The sequence below is a fragment of the Xiphophorus maculatus genome, chromosome 8 (genome assembly GCF_002775205.1).
Source record: "Xiphophorus maculatus strain JP 163 A chromosome 8, X_maculatus-5.0-male, whole genome shotgun sequence".
Taxonomy (NCBI): domain Eukaryota; kingdom Metazoa; phylum Chordata; class Actinopteri; order Cyprinodontiformes; family Poeciliidae; genus Xiphophorus; species Xiphophorus maculatus.
Window position 1 is genome coordinate 9,373,114 of NC_036450.1, and position 22,562 is coordinate 9,395,675.

At 35.5% G+C, this 22,562-nt stretch overlaps 1 protein-coding gene across 1 annotated transcript in view; it reads right to left on the minus strand.

Annotated features, from left to right (window-relative positions):
* Window positions 1-4,638: 4,638 nt before the first annotated feature.
* Window positions 4,639-22,562, minus strand: part of LOC102237681 (transmembrane protein 132C-like) — a 158,563-nt gene continuing 140,639 nt past the window's right edge. The window contains exons 7-10 of the mRNA XM_023337819.1: window positions 19,805-20,013; window positions 15,450-15,759; window positions 8,271-8,462; window positions 4,639-7,854 (exon numbers count right to left, since the gene is read on the minus strand). Of these exons, the coding sequence (XP_023193587.1) occupies window positions 6,781-7,854; window positions 8,271-8,462; window positions 15,450-15,759; window positions 19,805-20,013 (1,785 nt within the window). The 3' untranslated portion in view covers window positions 4,639-6,780. The remainder of the gene's footprint in view (window positions 7,855-8,270; window positions 8,463-15,449; window positions 15,760-19,804; window positions 20,014-22,562) is intronic.

The window sequence follows — 22,562 nt, forward strand, 5'->3', positions numbered from 1 at the left end:
GAGTTATTGATGAAAGCTAAATGTTAGTGGTATAATGTCCAATTTTCAAGTTCGGCCAGTGGGGATTTTATTGATTGATAATAATGCCCGCGTTTTCATCGTTTTGGGGGACCAATAAGCATCCTTGAAATGACTGGCGCGATGCCTGGAGTACGGCAGCCTTTCTCCTCCGGGAGCTGCTGGTTGAAAGTGAACAGCAGTAAGAGTGCTGCAGGAGTATTTATACAGATGAGCAGATAGACTGAACACGGCGTGCGGCTGAGTAGTTGATGGTTACAGTGTAGCTTTACGGACGAATCGCACAATACATTTTATATCATCCTGGTCTCAACAAATGGGTGGCGGAAATCATCGTGGCGGTACATAGCTGGTAGATGAGTTTCTGAGTGTGACGAACAAAGGTGCCATAAATATCCTTGTATTGCTCCCTCCCCCGTTCTTACGTTCGTCCCCTGGTCTACCAGTCGTACATTAAGTTTGTTTGTTCATCTTTCTCCCCCGGACTTATACGTTCCTCCTCCAACCCAATCTTACATCCGTTCGTTCGCCTGCCCCCTCCACCCCAAGCTCCCCACTCCAGGCGACATTTCCCGTATTCTCAAACCCAAAGCTTGACAGGCATGGGGCAAGGTGAGAATTCATCTATTAAACTCACTGAAAATGAATACATAAACTAAAAGCTGGAGAATACTATATTTTTATAAGCGTATTTGTGAGCTTGCCTCTTTATTGTTAAATTGAATATAATTTCAGATTTTTGTATTACTTCAGGTTAACTTAGAAAGTGAGCTACTATTGTTACAGGTCAGTTTTCTAAACTACAAAAAAGTAACTGTTAGAGATACTCAAAAATAAAAAATTGGACTGATAATATCGGATAGTAACACCGGTGTTATGCCAGATTTACCAATATTTTATTTTATAATTTTTTTATCCGATTACTTGATTAATCGTAAGAAGAATCGATAGATTACTCAATTACTAAAATATTTGTTTACAACAGCCCTGTTAAGAACACAATTACTGATAGAGATAAATAGGCACAAAACTGATACCATGGTGAACAAGTGTTTCTCTGAGTTCAGCACAAGGAAGTGTTGCAACCTCTTCTCCTGTTTGAGCTCAATAAGGCCATTACCATTGGGATTTCCAATGAGCAGCTGCACACACCTAAAAATGCCACCATATATTTCCCTCTAATGAATTAGTGGCTTCCTGTTCAGAGCTACAAGTCATTTAGCATCTTCCCAAGTTTGATTCAACTTGCTCCCTGTTTGTAGGTACAAATACAGCCAAAGTCAAAGGAATCTTGTTTTGCTATTGTCAGCAGATTATAAATGAGGAAAAACAACACTACATTCAAACCTGTTTTAATTGCACGATCCTAACCCATAAATCAGGTTGAAACAAAGGCACATACTGAATGTAGGATCATTGTTCTCACTTTATCTACATAAAACCATTGACAAGCAAGCAGGCAAGCTCCAGTGCAACAGGAATTTAGTCTGGCCACTGTCCATGCTAACATGAACAAAGGAACAAAGAGGTTGAAGAGTTCACAATATTTATTGTTCAGCACCTCGTTTCAGATATGGCTGGTGTTAAAGTACTTTATAAAAAAAAGTTGTTGATGATACAAGAAAACAGAATGAATAGCCAACTTGAAATCTGTTGAAAATGTTTTTTACATGCGTTCTTTGCATAATTTATGCAGAGGTTGTGTATTCTGGTCTTTAAGGGCAATTGTCCTCCATGTTTCAGGGGTTTCCCTAATTTAATTCACCTTAACCAAATCAATACATGGCTAGCAGCTAATGCAAAAACACATGGCAGAACTGTACTTCTACTAAGCCCATCAAACAAACTATACTTCAGTTGAACTCTCCTAAAACAGATGTAGATGGCATAATGAAGGATAATTTTTGTGATGAAGTGGGAATGCCAGAAATGTAGGAAATGTAATGTAGTAAGTGTTTCTTAAAGAAACTGAGACAAATTTTAAGGTGTCAAATTGCAAAGTCAAATTTCTTTTAAGTGACCTTTGACATGTACAGCATTTTTGTAACAAATGAATGTAAGTTAGTTACTGATTTTGCTATAAGAAGGTACTATGTGCATGGAAATACATAACACCTCCGCAGCCTCCTTCTATAATGCAGTCCTGAGCGGTATTAACGTTTGTACACAAAATGCATTCAGTCTGTCGCTATATATGCAATGGTGGTAGTGGTAAACTCAAAAGACTTGCAGCTGTAATAGCGGTGAGGTTTCTTTTTTAAGGTATTAGCTGTTTTAATGATTGGTTGAGTATAAATTCAGATTTTTCAAATTTAATTTCCTAAAAAAAAGGTAAAACACCCATTTTCTTCAACGTTCCAGTTGTGCACTATGTTGTGTTTGTCTGTCAGGCCCTAAACTCCTTTGGAGCCGGGGCTGGTCTGTCTATTAAATTACTAGACACTGTCTAGTAATAGACCAGTGTCTGTCTATTACACTGAAGTTCATGGTTGTAATCTCAGAAAATGGGGAGAATTTCAAGTCATTCTGCAATTTCAAGTCAAGGCACTGTATGTTCCTGACTAAAAAGATTGCAGGATATTTTGGTGAGACATAAAAAGCCAAATAATCTTTCCCTAGTCCTATAGTGCCACATTCTGGTTGTGATTTTTTTTCTAGAATGCCTTGAATTCTTAAACATTTACTATTGAACACCAGACTTTTACTTTTGTACCACCAACAAATCGAACTTCTCAGGTTTTAAGTGAAATATCATTCAGAATCTAATACAGCAAGCTTTATATACATACATATATATATATATATATATATATATATATACATATATATTTAGTTGTGTTGCATTATTGCAAATATAAATAGAGCAGAGAGTAAGATAAGGCAGTATTCAGCTTTAAGAGATCTACATTTTTATAACAAATTGAAGAGATGTTGTGACTCACAACATGTAAGGTAGAGCATTTATTCGATATATAAAAAATCTGATCTTGTAACAAGACCTTTGCTATCCTGCAAGGCTTGTACAGAAAAAAAACAAAACAACAACATTCAGCTGTACACTGCTGATTTCAGCAGTGTAATTGGTGATGTTCGTCACACAACATGTCAAAAAAGTGAAATAGGAAGGAAAGAGGGCTGTGTTGAGGACTGTTGTCATAGCAACAGTGGAAAAGTTTATGAAATGAGAAAAGTAGTGATACATCGACATGGCAAATGTCAGAAGAGATGGTTCATAATGGTGTAAGGGTTGTGTTCCATTATACCTGACAGGAGTTGCCGGTTACTTAGTGAGCTGGAGTGCAGACTCAGAGATCTTTGTGTCAGCAGGAAAGATATATAGCGCTTGAGCATGGAGGACACAGGCAGATGTCTAAGTTGGCAAGAACTGAGGAAGGAAAGACAGCAGTAGCAGTTGGGAGCTCCTCAGTGACAAAGACAGAAAGTGGAGGTGGGTGTGTTTTTTGTGGCTCAAGCTAGTAAAAAGTCTTGATTTTCTGGATTGTTGAGGAAACTTTTTCCCTCTTTTCTTTGCAGAACTGCTTTAATTCAACAAGATTTTCTCCATCTAGATTTGGATGGTGGGTTTTGAGTAGTTGTCCAGCTGCATCACTCAAATGATTATGCTTTATATATTTGGCATGCTTTCAAAAAAAAAGGTCTTGCTTTTTTCTCACCAATGCACAAAACATATTTTCTGTCACACAAAGGAAGAAAACACTTCATGTTCAGCTAAATAAAAACATAGAAATATCAGCATAAATACCCAAATATTTGGATTCATATCTCTCAATGTTGAAAGAGTGGACAAAATTCACCATATTTAATTTTGACAGAACACATTTCCACCATGCGAACAGTATCTAATGATTCTTGGAGGTGATAAAATGCAGACCTTTCTTCAAGGTGCAAAAACAAAGAATTTTCCAACGCAAAATAGAAATGTTTTTTTCAGCTAAGAGTTATGGCCTCAAAATTAAAAGTTAAATTTTTGTCCAGATTGCTTCCCATCCAGTGTGAACCAGGCTCTCACTTTCAGCTGTCAGCTACAGTAAAAGTTAATAATGGTGGCAACTGATACTAATGAACCATCTACATAAAATAATAATTGGTAGGCTGAGATCTGATTATCAAATCACACAAAAGAGCAAGAATTGCCATCATATTTAATTAATCAAGCAGCCAATTCTTAAAAAAAAAAGACACAGTAGAAAAGAATGAACCAGAATAAAACAGCTGTACCAGAAAAGGGATCACAAATTCATGAATTTCAAAGTTTAAAACATTTTCATTCCAATGACAGTTTTTTTCTAGTCTAGATATTAACTCAGACAAAATACTGTGGAGCATTATGAGAATATTGAGTTTCGCAATACGTGTTGCACCCCCTCCAAAAGATGTGTAAATGTTGTAATAACAGTCTCACACTTAAAAAAAAGAGGACATTTTAAAAAGCTGTTAAAATGAGTACATTTATTTATTTGGGGAGAGGGCACATGAAATGTAAGAAAAAAAACAATAAACAAACTTAAAAAATAAAATCGGGAAATAACATAAAAAGAACCCAAAAAAATTAAAATCATAAAAGATATATAAAAAAAGAGAAGTTAAAAATGATCAAAAATATTTATAAGCACAATTAAAATCTAGCTATAGCACGACAGAGAAAAATGTTAACAGATAACACTTGGTATTCAGTTCCAAGTGTGTCCATTTTAAACAAATGGGCCTTTCTGAATTTAAAAAAATCTATATTTTACTGATTTCAGCTGACTGACAAGTAACTATTAAGTCATAATCCAGGACTTCTTATTTCCCTTGCCAATAAATATGACATAACACAGAGAACAATTTCTCTAAGCAGCTTTTCCAAATATTAAACACAAGTGGTCATTCCATTCAAAAAATTGATGGGGACACACTACATGGCTTTGGAACTGGTATTTGTGGTTGAGATTGTAGGTCTTGGATTCACAACCAATGCTAGTTTTCATCAAAAAATGTTAGCTCTTTCCAGACAACAATAAAATGTTTGGCTGGATCCTACAAATAAACATTAACAGTGAATAATAAATTGGTTTAATCATTCAAAAATGTCATTATATTAAGCTCCATTAACGGTATGTGTAATAATGTGAACTGTTTGGTTTATTTTAATTGAATTACTATTTACTGTTTTCTTCTTGAATATCTAAGAATCTCTACTTTCTTTTTATTATTACATAATTGTAATTTGCTAGTTGAAAGTGTTGTAATGTTGTTGTGGTAGAGTTACAAATAAAGTGTTTGTTTTTTGGGGTTTTTTTTAAACAGCATTTGTTCCCAGTTTCTCCTTTTCATTGGCTATTGATGACAGACTTTAGTATTCGGATAGGTTATCAATTCCAAGTATGTCCAGAAAAATTCAAACATGTTTTTGACAATGACTGAGGTCGGGTTGACTCCACCCTCAGACTTGTAGACTCCAGTCTCTGTCATATCTTGGGCTAGAAGTTTTTTATGCCAACTTACCTTGTTGACTTGGTACAAACATAGTAGATTTCCCCCACCTAATAATTGAGGATAAAATTGGGTGAAAAATCTTGTGATGTGTCCTCATTAGTCCATTTGATCCACACAAAATAGGTCAGGAAATAGGTTTAATTACATTGCTACTTTAAACTTGCCTATATCCATAATTTGAGCAAGATAGTTTCAAAACAAGGGCAATTAAGATAAACAAGGACCCAAGTTTTTCTTGCCACCATACTCAAAGAGGAAATTGGTAACATAAGGTAAAAAAGTCTCCAAAGCTTTGGCTTAAAGTTTTTAACACATTTTTACCAGAAGCGTCCATAAATTTGTGGTGCGTTGCACACGATTGTCTTTTTGTGGTTTTGGTAAGAATCAGTTTTTCCTCTGCAGAACTTCTCAAATTGTAATGAGATGACACTCAGATTTAGTAGTAAAGCACTTTTGTATATTCAGAGAGTGTGATCACCAAGAAAAACACAAACAGAAAATGTGAGGACCAAGAAAGATAATTAAATTAACATAAACATACAAGTCCAGAACTTAACCATGATAAGGGAATTTAATAATACAGTACTAAATTGTCTCCAAGTGTAACAATATTAGTTATCTACATCATTTCAGATCAGACACACATGGCTCCTCGTAAATAACATCATGCATGGATCTGACTTTTGGAGACTAAACAAAACTAAAACCAAATCAAACAGCACTTTACAAAATGTTACCATATATATAGTAACTCTAAATCAAACTCTGCATTTATATACAGTACAAAATGCTTTAGATTGTTGATCCATAGGCTTTATAATTGCCAACTCATAGCAAAGGATCGACAGTAACTTTAGAAAATAAGAGGAAAATATACTTTGAAATAATATTACCACATTTAGAACAGTAAAACATGATTTAAAGAAAAACAAGAAGTAAAATCAAAAGAGAAATACTGAGCTTGGTAGAAGACAAAAACATACATTTAAGCAACAATACAATTTTCACTTTGAACCTTTTAGCTATGCTGTTTTGTGGAAATTCAAGTCTTGGAAATTGTTGCTTGACCATGTCTGAGAACTGTTATAGAATCAAAAGTAACAGAATCATCTACTCAGTTTTCAAGGTGAGGTCTTCAGTTAAACTACAACCATCAGATTGGTTTTTCACTCTTTCATATATATCTTTCCATTCTCTCCCTCCTTATGATCAAGGCATTCAGGTGAGTTTCTCTTTCAGTTCAACGGAAACACCCAGAGCCTCTTATACTGTGTTCTTAATTGCATTCTCATTAAGCTTTTCCATGTAGTTCCTAAGATCCTTTGAGTCCCCAACCTCAATGTCTGGACAAACCCATTTTATATCACTGGTCTGCACCAGTGGTAATGGGCTAAGCACTGGACATCCATTGCTAGACTTTACATTAGAGAAAGTGGAGAACTTCACTCTCTTCCTTTTGGTGGTTGGTGAGTTGAGTGATTCATTCCTCAGATCTCTTCCACTTGAGCTACCTCCGCCACCATCTGTAATACTGCGCTGGATACCTCCATTTAAAAGCTGACTACCTTCCTCCAAGGTACCAGTCAATTCTTCATGCTGCTGTTGCTGCAGACAAAGCCCCTCCTCTTGGCCAAGCCAAACCCAGTCATGGGCATGGGGCATAGTCTCTGTGGCCTCTAGAGATAGGTGTTTACTTCGGTACTTATATGTATAAGAGATGCAATTGATGAGAAAAACAAGGATGGCCAAGCAGAAGACTCCCAGCAGTGCATACATGCCAATCTCCAGGTCTGTCAGGCCACGTCGCGATGGCAATAAGTCATCATCGGTACTGCGACTCCGAGGCAGCTCTGGATATTCAGAAAAGTCATTCAAGTTTCTGTTCCCACTGTCTGATGATAAGCGACCCCCATTAGGTCTCACTGGAACTTGGCCTCTAATGGTCGTGGCTGCACGGTTTATTAACCCAGTGTCCATGTCAGAGATAGATCCACCATAATACGGAGGATCCGGACGTGTCCTTTTGTCTCCTGGCTGCCTATACTGCTCCTCTGACTGACCAAACCTTACCTGTACATTCACCATTCCTGTGGCTAAAGCAGAGCGTCGTTTGGACTTCTGGCACACTTCTGATGGACTCATCTCGACACGCACAAGCAAACCTTGGCCTTCACCCTTGGCAGCAATGAGAGGCCACTTCCACTTTGCACTCTGCTGCACAACTACCACCTGTTCATCCAGAGATGTGGCTGCCAGGATAAAATGGGCAGGGTTGTAGTTGTCCAGAGGAGTCATAGATCCATCACTGAACTGAAGCCAGGCACTGATGAGGGATTCCTGTGAAAACAAACACAGAACATAGCAAATTTAAATTGGTGTGACACCAGTAGTGTGGAAATTAACAACAAAAACACAAATAGAAATCTACAGATTCCCCTCAAATGAGGACCAAAATAAACCAGAGGCACAAGAGAAGCAGTAGTGGGTTTTAATTATGGTAAAAAGGCTGTACATCTCTCATGGGTCATGACTGTTCCCTAAATTTCAAACAACATGAAGAAAACTTTAATATATGAGAAATATTCTAAGAGAAAATAAACCAACACTAACTATGATCCAGCCGTGAACTAGTTATAAAAATACAACTTACAAAATCTATTTTTTATAACAGGTAATACAAGGACCTAATACTTATAACACTAATGACACATCATGACAAATTGAAAGAACCTGTTCTTTGGATAGAATCTTACCTGTGTCAGTGATTCTATGACTTCCTGTGTGCTTGCAGTAGCAACAATCGCTCTGTTGCTTCCAGGGCTCAGTTGCAGGGACAAAGAGAGTCCAGAAACCAACTGCACCCCAAGCTCTGTCACACTCACTTTATCATCCACCACCCTGATGCTCCTCTCAGCCAGGACTGATGACGTCAGAGGGGACAAAACCTACAGGCAAAATGAAAGTTTGTAAAACAAATTTCTTCTTTTTTCTAATAGTTTGTAAGCCAACAATTTCACAAACATATTTTACTATTGCACTGCAGATAAATAAATAAAAAAAAAAAAAACACATTTTGAAGATTTTTAATTGCCTATAACATCATACAGCACCATGTCTTACAAAAAACCCAGCACAGCACATCTTTTAAAATTGTATACAGTGGCTGCAAAAAGTATTCTTATCATTTGAACTTTTCACATGAATGTGGAGTAGTTGATGCACTATTTTTAACTTTGTGTAACGTATATGAAACAGTCAAACATCTTGTAATATGTAATATTATAGTAACAAGACACTCTTGTAGATTCTAATTCAGCTGAACTTGCAGCATCCACACTAACAAGTATATTAGAAGATCACATCCTAGCTTGATCAGTCATGTCAGAACTTTATTGTAAATAAAAATAAGTGTATATTTTACTTCAAATCCTGGTACAATCTGCTATTATTGCTTTTTGTTGAAGGAGAACAGATTGATGTAGTTGCTAATTAAATGAAAATGGCAATCGCTGGACATAGTGATGAACTAGGATTTGCCTGCAAACCTGTTTTACATATACATTTTTTCTAACAAGTTAATTAGATATGTTTGATAGAAGATAGCAATACTTACATGAAAGTCTAGACTTGTTACATATGGTAAAACCTCACTATACTGTGTTTGCACAATTATTAGGGAAAATAGTATTTTGACCATATTATTTTTAGATATATTTTTAACCACAAACTGGATACTCTTGAAAGTTTAATGGATTTAAGCATAGCAGGTGATCTGTATCTGTATAATGAGGAAGTGTGTGTCCTACTGATGTCAACGCCCTATATCAAGGTGTGAATAATTATTAGTCAACTTCTTTCCTTTAGGCAAAAATAGGCTAAAAAAAGAGATTTAACTAACTCTGAAGAGACAAAAATGACCAAAAATGTCTTAGCGAAATTGTCTTGAAATTGCTAAGATATTGGGGCATGATGGTACAGAACCATCAAACATTTTGTTGCAAAATGCCAACAAGGTCATAAGAAACGTGTTGATAAAAAGCTGCAAATTAACTGCCAAGAATTTGAGAAGAATCAAGAGTGAAGGTACCAGGAGCTCATTATCTTACAGTTCTGTCATATTTCATAACTACTACCTGTCTGGTGCACGTTAAAGTACACAATGTTTAGAGCTGGCCAAGGTAAAGAAAGCTGAAACCTGACCAACAAGACAGACAAACTGAAGCGTCTACACTGGGCCAAGAAATATCTGAAGACAGATTTTTCAAAGGTTTTCTGGACTGATAAAGTGGGAGTGACTTTTGACAGACTAGATGGATGGGTCCACGGCTGGATAGGTAACTTATGGCATGGTCCCCTGAACCCAGGTGAGAACTTGTGGTATAAGGAAACTGACAGAAGGCTTTTCCCATAAGTTTTTCACTGTTATTGAAAAAAGGGGTGAGTGTATGGGTCGCTGATTCTTTCTTATTATGTCAGAAATGTTTATTGGAAAATTCTGAGTTGTTCATGATTTTCAACCAACCAGATGAAAATAAAAAAGATCCTGCATGTTTTTTCTTGAAAATTCATATTTGAGATTTATTAACATTTTAGGTTGAGCAAAAGCGCTGTAGTTGCTGGTTAACAAACATAAGACGTCTTCAATAATTGTGCACATAGTGTACATTAGGCTCTGATAAAAAAGTACATACTTGTGAAAAGATGCAAAAAAAAAAAAAAAAACCCAAGCCCCAACAAAACAGCATTCTAATCCACACCTTCAGAAGGAATGCCCCAACTTTCAGAGTAGCCAGAGGTGTAAGCATGTAAATAGCTGTGATATTGTTTTGAGATGAGAATCTCTTCCATCCGCTCCAATTAGGGCTCCAGTATTTCCTGCAGCCTCCCCCACAGAGCTGCATTTACCAGCCATAATGAACTGTCAGCACCGATCACCGCCTCATTTGTCCAGACCCAATACCCCGTTTTCCTCCTTTTGTATTTTCCCTTTTTGTTTCTCACACAGTCAAAGTGAATGGATGAATACCCTTGAATTGTCAAAAGCAAACAGTGTGGTCTCAGAAGTGTATATGCATTTTAAAATGTCTAAGCAATTGGTTATGATTTGTGGGGACACAAAATCTTTGTGAGAAATGCATATGATGAGACAGACAAAACCTAAAAGTGCAATAAAGTAAATAACATGTTCTGCTTTTGTTTTCCTTCATTATTGACTGGTTCTTTAGCAAAAGAATAATCTAACACCCCAATGTTATGAATTTTATCAGAACTTGCAATTTGATGTTTATATATAATGCTACTTCTATGAGGTATATAAAATAAAAACATGAGTTAACAAATTAACATGACATCAGATGCATACTTGAACTCTTAAAGTGACTCTTTAACCACTGTAGAAGAGAATAAAAGGGTGCATAATGTACCTATTAAAAGACAACACTCCAAGTATCTTTCAACCAATATTATAATCTATAAAAACGTCTGACACCTCAGAGACAGCTCTGCTGATGCTCTGTTTCTCCTTCAAAAAGATCATCTTTTCTTCCACCTAACATCTGAGTACCAACTAGCAGCTGTCCAGACTTTCCAGTGCTTATATCCCGACATGTCGAGGCTCTTTTCCAAGATTCTGTAATAGTACTTGTAGCAGTCAGATTACTTCTTGTCCTTTTTACCAGAGCCATGTCTCGCCTCCATACCATCACAGAAACTGTGGATTCTGCTTTTCACCTATATCCATAATTGTGAAATTTCCCCATAAGGCTTTCAGGTGTGTCAAGACCCTTCCTCTAAAATCAGTTTTCAAGTTTACAGATTTATTCATTTTGTCCCGAGAGAGCAATTAAAGAGCCTTCCCAGCCTAACCCTTTCCTATTCAGACCAGTCAAATTCATGTCTTATAACATTTCTGTATAGATCAAGGAAGCTCCAATACGCAAAACCCCAGAAAATCCTTTTTTAGACCTAGATCTAGGCATGAGCAGCCAACAATATAACAAGGAACCTATTATTACCCAAACCACGTGTGTCTGACTCACACACTGACGTCTGCAAGGGTTATCAGCACAATAGGTTTTGTATGCAAGTGTCCCATCTATAACCTGTCAGAGTCCTTAAATGGATTCATTCTTCCTTTTTGCAACACAATAAAACTTTCAGCAGAGTAAAATACTGATAATATTAAAGATTCAGTGCACAGGATCATCAGTTTAAAAGTCAAAACGCATTTGAAACTGTGAATCTTTATTGAATCCAAATAAAACTACAAATGTGTTCTTTAACTTAGTGTTTTAAGTATTTGAGGTAATGTAACACACACACATACAGTATATATATATATATATATATATATATATATATATATATATATATATATATATATAAAGGTGCTTTTACGCAACTTAGTTTAAATGTGCATAAGCGACATGGATTTTTTAGAAACCAGGAAATCCCCTGCAGCAGAGGTGGAATTTTATGGCCTGTGTTTCAGCGATGTATTCCTCTTGTTGTGTTGTCTTGCAAATGTCAAGCTGCCGTTGATTTATGGTGTGAGAGTGACGTCTGTAGTCTCCTGAGCAAGACCTTGATTGTATCATTAAATAAATAGAACTGTGATTGTTTGTGAATCTTTGGTGTGTGTGTGTGTGTGTGTGCACTGAGCTACGTGATAAAAAACTGACAGAATGAGACTTGGCGCAGGTGTAAACTTGATAGGTTTAAGTGTTTATGCCTCAATGGAATCAATCTGGCTGTTTTTCAGGCTTGTTCCTTTTTCGGCATCGAATTTGTTATTTACTTCATGGAGTTAATGGCTTTATTTTATGATTTTGTCACTAAAACAATAGTATTGTATGGCTTTTATTAGTGTCTTTACTCATCTGATTTTATTTTTGTCTTTCCACTTCTCTTTATTATGATTCTATTCCGCTTATTGTCCTTTGGTTGAATTTTTCTTTCTGCTACATGTATATATTTTTTAACATTGAGTTGTTTACCATCTTTCTCATTGTCTGGGTTTTGCTTCATATCCCTTTTTCACACCTGATTTTGGTTAATAAATCCCCCAGACTCATTTTAAGCTGAATATATACGTATATATAGATATATACAGGGCTACAAAAAGTGTTCACCTCCACCCTTAGTTTTTTTTTTTTAATGTCACACTTAAATGTTTCAGATCATCAGATTTGGATATCAAACAAAGCAAGTACAAGTTGCAGTTTTAAATTATGATTTCATTCATTTAAGCAAGGAAGCTAATCAAACCAATATGCCCTTAGGTGAAACAGTAATTTCTCTTTTTGTAAATCTAATCCTTTTTTGCGCACCATACCCAGACTTATTACTGCCTGAACTGTAGAATTATGAAATCCCTTTAAAAGAACTTGTACAACATAAACCAAGTTAAAAGATCCCAAAAGTTGCAACATATTATGATAAAACTATAAACAACTGCTAAACAAATTCTGTGTGATCAAGGTTAATCTTTTAGCTAGTCATGGAAAAAAAGTCATACCTGTTTCAACTGTATGTTTTCATACAGCAAATTAGTACATAACATAAATCTATATCTAGATAAAGACTTGCTCAACCTTGCCCTAATTGCATTGCTACAAACTTTTACATCGGACATTTTACCTGAGTTGTAAAAGTCCTTTAGCACTGACCCTGAGGTAGATTTATTGAGACATCCATTCCAAGAAAGACTGGGAAATGTCTTAAATCATTTCTACATGTGAATTATCTGTCTCTCTGTAAAATTATGGATTTATGGTTTGTTAATCCATCTACATTTAATGGACAACAATGATTGCTTTCCCAAGGTAACTAGGGATGTGTCCACTTTGATATTGTATTACTCACCTGCACTCACAAGAACAGCAAAATGCCCAAACTGCTGTCTCTACTTTCATTTATGGATCATTTAATCAAGGCCATTTGATTAGCAGTGCCTGATTGCCACTTGGTCTATAAAATTGTAAGAAACTGAAAAACATACTTATTTCTTCATTAACAGCTTTTCCATTTTGTTTTAACTTAGGAAAAAAAACTTAATGACAGAGTAAAATTTGTCTTGTTCTTGAACATCTCGAGATAAATTAAAATTATGTTAAATTCACATCTTATAACCTTTTTAAACCATATAAATATGTAATATTTTAGAATTGAAAGAAGATGCACTTGCACATTCTAAAAAAGGTAAAAGGGTTTCCCCCTTCCACCCGTTTTCAAACTCTTTTTTATAAGCTGTTGTTCCTGGTACTGTTCTTTTAGGATTTTTTAGACCAGGGACAATCAAGCTTCAACTAATCAGTGGCAAAAAAGAAGTAAATTGAACGGAATCAGCAGATAATAAAAGAAACCTTCTTGAATTAAAGTATGTGATTAAATAAGCAACTAGCCTCTGCAAAAATGAAGTATACAAAGGTCACTTGTGGTTTTTGCCAAAAATTCACATCTGAATAAATTTGTGTTCTTTCAAAGTAAAAACTACCAAATGTAGAACACGCAAACACTCCATAATATTCCCTTAAGGGTCGTTTTACAAGTGCTGAAGAATAAATAGTCATGAATTTTAGACACTATACTTCCAACTCAAACATTTAACTCAGCTAAGATCACAAGCTTGCTCACCTTCAACTTCAATCAAAGCCATATACGGTTTTTCATGAGTCCTCATATAAAAAGTTTCTGATAATCAGAAGACTTGTTATTGCGTTCAGGCGGGATAAATGTGATCTTTAACAATCTCTGCTATTCAGGACAATGTTCATGTTGTAGACAGCCTTCAACAAAACAGTAAAGAACAAAAGCCTGTAAAATGCTGACATGAACATCACATCTAACATCTCATTCCTGTCTACACCTCAAGGTTTTTCATAAAAGGAGTGTCACTGATTGTTTTGGAAAGTGCTGGTAATAAAGTGATGGAAACTGTTGTTTCCGTTTTTGTGCATGTATGAGAGTGTGCACAGGCACATAGTGTTCTCAAAGAACAAGATTGGAAAATACTGCACTAAAGTCAGTGTATTTAATTTTAGAATATACAGTTCAAACATAAAAAGAGTTTATAAGGTCAAAGATTTAAAGTTATTGAAAGTGACAATGAGAGCTAAGGATGAAAAGTTTCAGGTTGGTGTTGTGAAGTAAAAATGTTAAGGTCATGCTGTAAAACATCTTGGCCAAAGCAAGAAAATTATTATTTGTTGATGCCAAAATATAGCACACATAAAAATAAAATAAAAATATGGAGACTTTTGCTGACATTTTTGATGGGAATCCATTTTCGCAACAAATTAACAGCAAGGATACAATGCCGATGATGGAACAAACATGCATGTCCCCACCCAAAAAAGAAAACGGTAAATACACAACACACAGACTGGTCAAATCCTATCAATGCTAAGTCTTCAGAATGTGTGAGTAAAGAATTATGTGTATTTGCTCTCACTAATAATTTAAATTGTGTAGTACATGGATTTCTCAGTGCAGAAAGTGTCTAACTGCATTCCAACTTGCTTTTATTCATGCAAAAGTATGTATTGAACACACAAAAGTTTAGAAGTTAAAAGTGATCTAAACTTGGTAAAGTAACTTTGTATCCTATGGTAAGTAATTATGGTGAATAGACACAAGCCTACATATTGAAGACCAAATCGATGGGAGGCTGGCAGATTTTTTCAAAATCTTAAAGACTTGGTTTCCTACTATAAATAGATACATCTGAAATACTAAGCAAAAACTTTATGCATTATGCCCGTCTTGACAACAGAGTTTGGAATACAGGAGAATTTCACAGGAAAATTCAGAGTGGATGTATTAGTATTGAAAAAATATCTCATCTTGTTCCTGTTTAGCAAAGTTCATGTATTATCTTACAAACTGGATCATCCCCAATAATAACCTCAACATGAAACTGTTACTCACACTACCTGCAGTTTGGTGGTTCCAGAACTCAGTCCAATTAGCACTTGACTCTCCAGGAGCTCGGCAATCATCGGATCTTGCACCCTTAGAGACTCCTGGACAAGCTGCGTGACATCCACATGCCAGTCTGTACCCAGTAGGAAGTTTTGCTGACCCGGTCTGCCCTCTTCCATGGCTCCTCTAAATTCCCCTGCATCTGTAACAAACTGTGTGAGGACATGCAGAGAGGTGCTCTGGTACTGGGCTACACAAGCATTCTCTGTCTTTTCTTCTTGTCCATAGACACCATCGTTGTCATCGGTGACTCTCTCGTATCTATGTGGCAAAGTAAGAGAAATGGATTTAATTTATTAGTTAATTAGTTAAGCAGATGAATGTTAGACACCATTAATATATTTTCAAATTGAGTCCGAGTTATAAAGCATAGTAGCTAAAGATCTCTTTTTAAAAGCTGATCGACTGGATGCTTGCAAATCATGTTTTTCTGCATGCTTGCCTGGCTTTTCAAAAGCTACTCTGGTAGAGTTTTTTAAAAAATCTATTAAAATCAACTTGCAGAGGAAAACTGCTGCCTAGCTTGCTTTTTCATTTTCTTTAAAAGGGCAACTGATATTTCTCAGTATGTCTGCCATTTATTTGGCCCTTGGCAAATGCTTTGCAGATACAGCCATCTAAGAAAGCATGTGTTGTAGCAAATTAAAATTCCTCTACTGAAAGCATTTTCAAAACCTACAAATGAATTTTGGAACAGATTTAAGGTACACCTTACTTTTGATGTAAGTTAAATGATCCCCTTTCACATTAAAACATAACCATTCCAGGTAGGAAAGGAGCTAGGTTAGAAAAATAAAAATACTTAAAATGACTAGAGGGCACACATTTTGCCTGCAAATCTCCATTTGGTTGAGTTGTGTATGTAGTATTGTTTCACTGCTAATGTTATAAACATCAAACATTATTTGAGCCATTAAAAACATCAGCCGTATTTGCTTTGTCGTCAGTCTTAAGCATTTCAGAATAATTAACTCATTTTAATTTCAGACAAAGAGAAGCTTTCAAATGCCAATTTCATTCATTAAGGGTAACAAACTATCCAAACAAACCTGGCTCTATATGAACAATTAATCACCCCACTTCTTAAATGATTAACTGTGATTATTCCTGATCTAACTGCAATTAACCCTACTGAGTTACTGCTGAATAAAGGATTTTAAATATCAGCTGCCTGATAAACACAGATAACTTTAAAATAACTCTAAAGGCAACACATCATGCACTTATGTAAAGAAACTACACATGTAAAACAAAATCATTCTTGTTTTTTTAAGGATTGGTGAAACACATAGTTTTGTCCTCCTAGATTTGCAGTAGAACTCACAACATTTCAGAAACGAAACATCCTTAGTCTAGTGGGAAGCCTCTAGGTTGAACAGTCACTTTTTAAGGGACAATAACTTTTCACATGGGGTCAGGTTGTTTAAAAATAACATTTTGTATTACGTCAGGTTATTTTTGCCAGTTCTCAACATTTCTTTGTTGCACTGAGATTTTTATATGTCGAAATATGCAAAAACTGAAGAAATCTGTAAGGGGTCTGATAATTCTCACAAGAATATAGATGCCCGTATTCTAACTGAATTTCAGACAACGTTATCTGTGATCTAATGTTTTTATTGTTTCCCACAGTGTTATTTCTCAATTTTCAGATGTGACTCTCAGATTTTACCCAAAATTTGCTTAATTTCTTCACTTCTCCTTGTTCACTTCTGTCCTGCACCTTTTATTCTCTATGCTCCAAGCTTTACTTGCTTCCATGCTGGTCAGGGGGAATGACCGTGACAGTTTCTATTAGGTTTAATGAGGCATGGCTTGTCAGGCAGAAAACGTGCTGACAGGTTAACATGTTGTGGCCCAGTGGCTTGGCTTACTTCCTAACCTGTCTTTACCGTATCCCCCTCCCCCTTTCCTTCACTTGAGTCGAGGGGACAGCAGTCCACATAGAGGTGACATTAGTGGCTGACAGCAGAAACATGGGGGTCAGGGCCTGTTTTTAACACTTAGTGACACATCAGCCAAGGTATTAGACTTTAATGAGGGGCCTTTTTAACTTAGGTGTAAATGAGTGAGCTTTTTCTTGGCTGGAATGGACAGACAATGTTGGTAATTTTATTGTTACTCTCTCATTTACTTTAATTCTTTCAATTACAAAAACTATTCTTTATAAAGAATACATTCTACATTCTTTATAAAGCGTTCCTTTATGTAACTGTGAGACCCCTCAGATTGTATGAATTTCAAAAAAGGACCTAAATTATATCTGTAAATGTTTCCATTTGTTAGTATAGTATAAAGTATATTTTTGCTTCAATGCTGTGCTCTAGATTTGGCAATATTTAGGATCTGTGCAGATGGTTTTAATATATGCTTAGCTTGCTCAAAATTCAATCAATATAAACAACAACAACCAGACTGAAATATTGGCTTATATGAGCTCACTTCTGAAAATGAACATAAGCATTGTTGCTTACTGGCTGATGAGCAAGAACATGCTGCATTACAAAACTGCTTAACTCGGCATAAACAGTCATTGGAAAAATGTCATTCATATTAAAGGTTTACATATAAAGACAAAATATATAAGGGAAAAAAAACAAAAAAAATTATCTGGTCCTTACAAACATATTAAAGGAAGTAAATTTAACCTTTTGTGAACCAACACACATACCAGACCCCACATTGCCATTATTTATGAAACACAAGAAAGAAAATACATCCCATGATCCACTAGTGTCCAGAAAAGACTCTTTCAGCAATAGCTTGAGGTGATTGTATTCTGTGGGATGCACCCCTCTCATTAAGCCCACTGCTCTTAACAACATGGCTTTGATTCATTGGGGTTTGCAGAAATTCATTCACGCACAGCTGTAATAAAGAGTCAGTCAGATTGAGGTCTGAACTTTGACAGTTCCATTGAAACACTTGTTTCATTTTTAGACTGTCTGTTAATATTTATTGCGCTTAGAATCATTATTCCGTGAACACAACTGTTTAAACCCGACTTATTTAAGTCCCGTTCTGCTAGTGGAAAAGAGTCATTCTGCTGGCATCCCTTTTAAGCAGTCTTTATCCTGCGATGAACTTTAACATTTTACAAGAGTTATGTAAGGTCTGGAATGTAGCTCTTGGGTATTGTGCAATCTCTGAGAACATTGCATGACAAACTAATTTGCTTGGATGTCTATTCCTGGGAAAACTTTCTTAAATGTTTGTGAATAACTTTTCAAATGGTACTTGATATTACTGATGTTGTTTTACAATGACAATTTATTGTATAAACCTTTATTCTCCAGAACATTGCCAAATGCCTTCTTTTTATTGAGATGGTTAAACTTGCTGATGGCCATTGAATCAAGTGAATCAAGTGAACTTTATTTGAAACATTTCAATGTCCTACACTCTATGGAAACATAAGTGTTTTTTTTTTTTTCAAACAGCGGTTGTGGTTAGATTGAAGTTTAAACTGGGTGGATAAACTACTGCAGTGTTTCAAAGACATTAGAAAAGTAAAGTAATATTTCTCCTCATGCATTTGTATATGCAAAATACTTAAGTTAATAATGAAGAGGACACTACTTCAACAGCCACATATTTTTAAAGCCAAATTTTTAACCTCACTTTCAAAAATATTTCCCTTTGAAATAAACTTGATTTCTATTTAGTGTGTACCTGGAAAGAAGTTGGTGCCACTGTCACATAATAACAATATATTTGTTAATTTTATTTAATTGCTTCAGCAGAACTGTTCAGTAGAATCTATATTTCTATTCAGGTTGCTGTGCTTTCATTACTTTCTGGTATTGCCAAAGCCTCTTAATAATCCAAATCAGTATTCCTTCTTTTAATAAGTACTTTTTTGGGACACCACTCTAGTGAATTTGTTGGCACTCATTATACATCTGAACTGCTTTTGCAGCTGCATTTCATGCCTCAAAGGTCTGCAAGACCAGTAAATTGTTGACTTTTTTTGTTGTGTTAACCAAGTCATGAAACATGCCCTAATGCAAGCACAGAATTTCTGCGATATTTCTTCTGAACACAAACAACACTTGGGTTGAAACTATTTTACTGTTGTATAATATTTTAATGTCTGGCTATATAGTAGATATATATATAGCTAGACATTATATATATAGCCATTATTTGTTATACATCTGAATAATAGCAAAATGTGTTTGTGAAAAAAGGCAAGGTAAAGTTTGTGTGAGAACATTATTTCCAAGCTTTATCTCATCTTCCTTTGCCCTGTAGTGTTTTCATTTTAAAAAAGGAGGGATCAGTGATAATGCAAACCATGTCCTACCTCCTGCTGCCAGCACTAACAGGGACTCTCCAGCCCTTTATCTGACTGAGTTCGGGGTCAGATACATCTATGAGCAACGGCAGGCGGGGGATCCATACACTCATCTCCAGCTGTGCGCTCAAAAAACTGTAGGTGAAGTTGAGTGTCACCCTTCTCTTTCCTCTCGTCTCTTTTCCATTGACAAACACATAATCGCAGCGCTCGGATACCTGAAGACAGAGAAAAAACAACTCAAAAACAAATTGGCTTCAGACTATCTCTTTAACAAAAATAAAATCTATTTTGAACAAGGGGTTCATGCATTATCTTTATTTTGAAAATTAGGTGAATTCATAAAGCTTATTGTTTGGTATCAAAGAGGTTTCTCTCATATCTGTGTGTTCATTTTTGGACCATTGTTGTTGGCAAAACTTGTGAGGATCAGAACTTTTTGAGGTTTTCTGGTCAAAGTCACAGTTGAGAAATGAATCAGACTTCTTTCTTAATACAGGATATATCTTAAAGTCCTCTTACAAAAAAGTGTTTGCTCTTATATATATTAATTAAATTGCAGTAAGCATGTTCAATACTCATTTACTAATTTGAATTATTATTTCACTATTATTCCACTAACTATTTCACATATTAGCTTACTTCTTTTATTCATTTGGTTTACTTGGGTTGTTCAACACTGGGTGTGATTCATTGTATGTGCATTGAGTAAGTACTTTTTGCATGGGCGTGGGTGCATCATGTGTAGATGTGACATACATGTGTATGTGAAAAGCATTATTACATGGGCAAGTAGCTGGAATTTGATCCAACTGGACAGATGGATCCCTGCAAAGACACCAACCTGTTTTATCCAACTAGAGAACAAAATGCTCAGAACTAAATAATGACCAGCTGGATGAAGCACAAATCCAATGAGCTATCAAAGTTACTCAGATGAAGTTCCAACATGAAGAATGGTATATTCAGGACACTGTAAATATTGTCATTATAACATTCACATAACCTTTACAAGAACATTCTACATGTGCAATACAGGACATTTTAAATGTTTTGATTTTCTCTCTCATTGTAATCCTTTTAATCTATAAACCCATCACAAACTTGATTGGCACAACTGTTAATTTCAGCACAAATCCTTAGTAGTGACAATCGCCCCTTTCTAACAAACCAGTCAAAAGAAAACTGTCATCCGTCTTTGCATATGAGTTGGCAGCTTTAACTCTCAAATGGTGCGAGATCATCCCATCTCTCTGAGGAACAAAACTGACAGCTTTGTGTCTGTCAGCTTCTCCTCCTCCTCACCTTCATTACTCCTTCCTTATTCTCTCCCACTCATCGACTTTTATTATCAGTAAAGTGAGCATTACCCAAATCGCACGCATGTTGAAACCTAAATAGTGATTAAAAGTAATATGAAAACTGGGGGGATATTTAAAACTTTAGAAATTATGTTTTATTAAGGCAAAGTCGAAAAAAGGACATAAATAAAACTGCATATTTAGATATTTCTAACTAGACCTAACTAGACCTATGCAAGAGCCCCTGTACTGGTTCATATATTAAATAGATTTTTGTTATCCAAGTTGATCTTATCCTAACTGATATAAAAATAGTTGACAAAGCCTTAATGTAAGGTCATATTATGTGGAATTCCCTGCACAGTAATTACTATGCTACATATGGTTAAATTTCCAAGAACTTGTAAAACTCCTTCTTAAAGCTTCTGCAAGAGAAGTATGCTTTGAATGTACATTTTGCTCTTTTTGGGACTTAACAGTTTAAAGGCAGAGGTCATTGTCGTGGTGGAAAAGTGTTATGTCCTTCAATAAAATTGCATCACATGTTTGACCAGTAAAACCATAATGTGGATAATAATGGTTACATTCAAAGGGCAAAACGTGTTTCCCTTTCACCCTTGTAGCAGAACACTTAATCTGTTTACAATTTTATAAATCATCACCATAATGATTTTGAATTTGTACACGGAAATAATGACACTAACATTTTACGTCTTGTAGTTATTACCTACTTTATGTCGATGGATGAAATCACTTTGATTTAAAAAAAAAGATGGTTTATAATAGATATTATGAACCCAAAATTGTTTTCAACTTGTCCTTCAGAGTCTCCCTTCTTATTTGTTTATTTTAAGACTTAAAAAGAATAACATGATCAAGAGGCGGATAAAGAAGATTCACTTCTTTATCCGCCTCTTGATCGTATTAAGGTTTTCAAACCATTTTTAACAGGAAATCTCCAATTTTCCTCAGCTTTGTTATTGCACTCCAGATACATTGGAATATTTTCCCTATTGAGGGCATTTTAGGTGATAGCTTTAAAGATTGAACAGAGATTGTGCCATATTCTGCAGTACATTAGAAAGTGAAACTCAATTTCTCTCTACCTCTTATCAGTGGTAACACACACACACACACCTGCACGCAAATCTGTGTCAGTTCACTGTGGACAATATTAAGTGTGTAGCCAGTCTTGTACCTTACCAATCATTACAATGGCATGAATGGATGAATGAATCAATGACTTTAAGATAACTGGCTAAAACTAAATTAAGGTTTTGATCAGCATGCCGTACAGCACAGGGCCATGTGTTGAGGGCAAATCTATATTAAAAATATCTCTGAGAACCCAGTGAGAATAAATTTCATTTCACCATATTGTCAAATGTCAAACATTGTCTTCCTGTGATTGGCTGGCATGTTTTTATAAACTATTTCACCAGTAAAACTTAGGCTTAATTAGCCTA